At 54.4% G+C, this 5,132-nt stretch overlaps 1 protein-coding gene across 1 annotated transcript; it reads left to right on the top strand.

Annotated features, from left to right (window-relative positions):
* The first annotated feature begins 922 nt into the window (after nucleotides 1-922).
* On the top strand, nucleotides 923-4,617 carry LOC142357988 (uncharacterized). Its single transcript, XM_075409467.1, has 12 exons — nucleotides 923-1,125; nucleotides 1,401-1,597; nucleotides 1,705-1,866; nucleotides 2,080-2,190; nucleotides 2,279-2,346; nucleotides 2,474-2,546; nucleotides 2,871-3,005; nucleotides 3,243-3,317; nucleotides 3,412-3,557; nucleotides 3,723-3,796; nucleotides 3,950-4,192; nucleotides 4,370-4,617. Exons 1-12 carry the CDS (start codon nucleotides 963-965, stop codon nucleotides 4,615-4,617), a joined length of 1,695 nt encoding a protein of 564 aa, XP_075265582.1. The 5' UTR covers nucleotides 923-962.
* The last annotated feature ends 515 nt before the right edge of the window (nucleotides 4,618-5,132 follow it).

Raw genomic sequence — 5,132 nt, 5'->3', positions numbered from 1 at the left:
GAGACTGAACTGGGCAGACCACGCTTCTAATACACACGGTTGCTGAATGCCGGTCCGCCCGTCACACTGCAGGAGCGATGGCGATATTTAGCGACGGACTAACTACCTACATACCTACGTACACGGTACATACATACCTACATACCTACATCTCTACCTGGTCTGCTCTGTCCCGTAGGCTTCTCTAGGCACTATTTTTTTAAACCCAGATCAGCTGTTTCAGCAAGGCTGCCCGTGTATTACGAGTACAGTAGCAATTTCGTACTGTAGCTGTGTGGCTGCCCTCTTGCATGTAACCAACCTCTGCAACCTATCTCCGATCGGCTATCTCCTACATACTTGCCAGTTGCCGACCTTGCTAGGTACAGTACTAGAGTACTCGTAGTGTCAGGAGGAATTACGTAGGTAGGGTACCCTAGCTAGAGGGTACCCTTCCTCCTGTGTCGTACGAGTACGAGTATTGTCCTGGCCGGCCTCGTACTAGTACGAGTACCTCCTGCTCGTACTGCATGTACTAGCTCTACAGTAGCCAGTAGTAGCTCTCTGGATTGGGGCAGCTAGGTACTCGTACGATATTCTATCTATGTACTGTTCAAGTAGTACGAATACATATCGCGCTAGAACATAGTAGGTAGGACGTAGGTACCCTACCTGAACCTACCCTATTCGCCGTATATTATTATTCGTCGAAGCACTTGCCCTCTAGCTCCTGCCTCTACCTACCTAGAGAGCGGACAATCGTGCCGATTGCGAGCGACCAAGGGTCAGCTTGGATCACGACACCCTTCACTGCCGAGTCTTCATTGACTGCGCAAAAAACTGACCAGTTGCAATCGGGATGGTCAGGTGCAGGGCATGTCGGCTGTCAATCTGACCAGATTGAAAGGGTTGCAATCTCGCTTCGGGATTTTTGAGCGCCGCACACTCTCCTGACTGTTCGAGAAACCCGCCTAGCGTTTTCAATGCTTTCAACGTCTCGTCTGGTGCGGAGTGCAGTGGCTGGCAGAAGCTTGGCGGCGGCTGTCAGAAACATCCAGTCAGTTCCAGCCGTGACAAACCTGCATGATGTCATTGATGGCGGCTGCACACCAAGTGCAGATGGGTCATGGGGCACAACTGCGGCAGGTGAGAATCCTTGGCGTGAAGCTGGGCTGCACAGAATGCGTTGATTTGATGCCATGCATTCTCGGGCAGTCCAAGGGCAAGCAGGACCCCCTGAGGCAAGAGGGAGGCTATTAAATGAGGAAGCATCAGTTAAAGGACACCCTCTAAGGAGAAGGGGGGGTCAGGAGAAAGGGAATAGTACGGTGTGAACCCAATCAAGAAGGGAATTGGACGGAGGGGTGCAATGCACTGATTTCATGTCACTTTCTGGCCGGTCCCAACGTGATCTGTCGCAGTATCTGCTCTTCTGGCTGCAGCCGCTGTCAGCGGGTCCTGTGGGAATGCCCTTTGTAACTCCACTGCACCAGGCGAAAGCGGCATCCCACGCGGGCTGCATGAGGTCACTCCCTCAGCATCTGGGATGGGCGCGAGCAACGAACACACGGTTCAGTGGAGAATTTACACCGACAGGGGCGCAGGGCTGATGAAGGAGGTCCGGTTCCTCACGCTTATCTCTTTGCGCCCTAACCTTGCAACGGCTTCCAACGCTTGCGAATCTTTCACGTGTCAACTACTTACCGGTTCTCTGCACCGTCCCAGGGGAAGTACGGCGAAGCTGAGCAGCTGTTCAGAAGGGCTCTGCGCGAAGCTGTTGAAGGCTTTGGCGACGGCACACCCCATGTTGCTGCCGCAATGAACAATCTGGCGCAATGCCTATGGCAACGGAAGAAGTACTCTGAAGCAGAGCCACTGTATCTCAAGGTGCCGTCTTAATGCTCATGCTGCATGACGGCCCCCAGTAGAGATATAGACATGTATGCCATGGTCTCCTGTCCTTCTCCTTTCCCCTACTCATGAAATGCCTCCTCCCTTCCTACATGCACTGCTGGGTGCACTGTGGCCGCTGCCTGTCCGTGCCCTTGCCTCTAATATGTCAGGAGTTTGAGTGCAAGCCTTCTTCTTGTCCTGCTGCAGAGTGCGGCCATTCTGGAGGAGGCATTTGGCAACGAGGACCCTCGAGTGGCACAGGCGTACCGAAGCCTTGTTCCTTTGTATCTGAGCACGAAGCAGCTCGCCAAAGCACAGGTTTCACGCTTGCCCTGGCAGACAAGTTGGTGACCACCTGACGGCTTGCCGAACCCTGACAAGCTTGCCGCCCCGTATTGCCACGCAGCGGAGTGCAGAGAAGGCGCTTGCAATACTTGTATCGTCGCTGGGAAAGAATCACCCACTGGTTGTCAGGTATGTTCTGTCTGTCAAGGTCGCTGTTGTGACCAGGAAATCCCATTGTAAACAGTAGGGATGGCCACAACGCTCAGGCCTCAACTGCTGCTACTCGGTCCTGAACATCCTGTGTGATGTTTCACAGTGGCATGTTCTTGCTAGCAGAAATTTATCTGCTGCAGGGACAAGCAGAGGACGCCATCGCCCTGCAGCTTGAGGTACCTCTCCACTGCGGTTCACTCCACCGACTCTAGTCATGCATGGCTCCACACACTGTCCTTCAGCTGTCCTTGTGCCCCAGCCTCACCCGTCGCTCCACATGGAGAACCCATCGTCCATGCTCACCACTGCATTTGCAAACCCCATTAGCAGTGCCATGCATGGCACTGCGTGACTGCCCTCTCGTTGGCAGAGTTGTCTTGAACGTGCTCATCACGAAATTTGTCTCACAGTCATGCATGAGAGCACCTGGGAGGGAAAGAGAGAGAGAGAGAGAGAGAGAGAGAGAGATCATAAAGTACCGATGCCTGTGTCCCTGGCAGGGAATGGAGTTGACGGAGAGCTTAGGGGAGTTGAACACACGCAATGGTATCAGCCGGCTGAAAAGGACAGCCATGACCCTGGCAAAGCTCAGCAGGTGCTCCGAGGCAGATGTCCTCCTTGCAAGATCCTTTCAGGTGTATTCCAGCCGGGTGCTTGCATGTAGGAGAATTTGCGGGTTTGCGGTGTGTGTGTGCATATGTGTTGTGTCTGTCTGGTGTTGGTGGGGTAGGGCCTCTCCTTCAGCTGTGTAGAGTTGCTTGGACCCAGCAGGGCCACAGAGAGAGGCTCTGTGGTGATCAGCCATGGCACCATATTCTTCACAAAGCTTCGGCCCACAGCTGCAAGCTTCTAACAGGCTGCGCTGCCGTCAGATTTTGGAGCAACAAGCCGAGCCGGATTCACCAGCTCTTGCTATAACCGCCATGCTCCGCGGTGCGGTGGTGCAGGTAGGGAGCAGAGGGGAAACCATCTGGGCATGCAGATGGTGCTGCATTCGGGCAGCGCCTTTCAGACTGACTGCTGCCAACTGCCGACTTGCAGTGGAATGGGAAGCTGGAGGCAGCGGAGGAGTGCTTCCGCCGAGCGCGGAGCATATACATGACTCGACTTGGACCACGCTCAAGCCAAGCGATTGGCGCTTCCCTGTGTTTGCTGGAGGTGCAGCTTGAGCGTGGCGCAATGGGAAGGTTAGCTTCCCCTTCCTGGTGAACCTCGCCAGCTCCATGTTACGTATAATTGGCATGCTAAGCCCCAGCTCTCCATCCCTTCCATATTGCAGGTGACCCCCCCCCCTCTTCAACGGAAGTTCTGACACTTTTTCCTGCACGCTGGCGCTTGCGTTGCATGTGCAGGGCAAAGTCAACCTCACAGACAGTGACTGCCTCAGCAAGAGAGGCGTGGGTTCAGGCCACAGATCCACCTTCAGGTGCAGTGTATGCTCCCGGCCCCTGCCCCAGAAGTGAGGACGGTGTGGCCTTTTGTGACTGTGGTGGTCAGAGATGGCACCGGAGGGTGCAGCGCGTCGTAATGCGAAAGACATGTGCAGGGGAAATACTCAGCCCATGTGGTGTTTGCACAGGGCTTTCAATAGGCAACTGGAGCTTCTCCTGGAATAGCTCTGGGCCACCGAAGAAGGACACAGACAAGCTGATGGCTGCCCTTCAGTACGCGCAGGCGCTCAGACTGACTGCAAGGCAGCACCAGCACACCCTCCCAGCGGAAGAGGTATTAGGTGCGGCGGGCAACTGCCTAGAAGAGGCATACCTGGTCATCGAATCAAGTGTGCGGATACACAGAGAAATCAAAGGCCAAGCGTGGCACGGTGGGTCTATGTGTCCTTTTGCTCCAGCCTACCATGCTCTTTCCAGCCCACCCCCGCCCCTTTCCTCGTGCCGCTCCCCTCGCCCGCGTAGTGAGCCTTGCCCACGTCCCTTGTCAGTGTTCCTCTACTCAGTATTGTCTTCCAGCCTCACCTTCACTCCTGGTGTGGCTCTGCCAGATTTCGAGAACGGGAAGGGAGATGTCATTGGCCAGAAGGTGTTAGCAATTATGGAAATGCAGAGCGTCATGTCTCAGACCCAGCTACAGGCACTCCTGCTGGCGGAGGTCTACACGGTCAGGTCCTCAATTCGGATTCTTCTTGAAACGACGAAGCCTCAGACAGCCACAAATGACGATACGCCTGCTGCGAAAGAGGTGATGGAGTTGCGGCAGCGCTTGGAAGAGATACTGGAGTTGGGAGACTGATTGGAGTCTGTGACTGTCAGAACTATCGCAATTGTCACTCGCCCTGTAAGCATGACAACCAGGGCTGTTTCCCAGGCACATGCACGAATGCATACATTGGGACCGTGAAAGGTGAAAGACCACAAACGCACGCCACAGTCTACTGATGTCCACAGTCTCCACAGTCTAGGTGTACTATAGGGGCAGCATTATGGCACTCTAATAGCTCTCTAGAGAGAGAGAGAGAGAGAGAGAGAGAGAGAGAGAGACTGCTCGGTCATACACCTCACTGTCCTGGATTGGGTTTTGGGAGACACCCATTCTGGGGGTGAAGCTATTTTTGGTGGAGGCACGATTGGCAGTGATCATCAAGTGATGGATGAAGGATGACTTCCATTGAGGAATATTGCTCCTCAGCTAAACCGGCGCCCGGCCAACCCCAGCAGGCACACTGGCGTGCTGTGATTGATTGAGGAAGGGGCATGTGGGTTATGCAGAAACTGATCTCTTTCTCATATGTTTTGGATCTGTATGAT

This window comes from Convolutriloba macropyga, unplaced genomic scaffold (genome assembly GCF_964194025.1).
Source record: "Convolutriloba macropyga unplaced genomic scaffold, txConMacr16.3 SCAFFOLD_1095, whole genome shotgun sequence".
Classification (NCBI taxonomy): domain Eukaryota; kingdom Metazoa; phylum Xenacoelomorpha; order Acoela; family Convolutidae; genus Convolutriloba; species Convolutriloba macropyga.
Note: the sequence above shows the minus strand (reverse complement) of the source record. Positions and strands in the feature narration are given on the sequence as shown.

Bases quoted from the DNA above. Each gene is read 5' to 3' on its own strand.
- LOC142357988 (XM_075409467.1), top strand. From the start codon at position 963: ATGCTTTCAACGTCTCGTCTGGTGCGGAGTGCAGTGGCTGGCAGAAGC. The intron at 3,006-3,242 runs GTGTATTCCAGC...CGCTGCCGTCAG, and splicing joins TCCTTGCAAGATCCTTTCAG to ATTTTGGAGCAACAAGCCGA. The intron at 4,193-4,369 runs GTGGGTCTATGT...TGGCTCTGCCAG, and splicing joins CAAAGGCCAAGCGTGGCACG to ATTTCGAGAACGGGAAGGGA.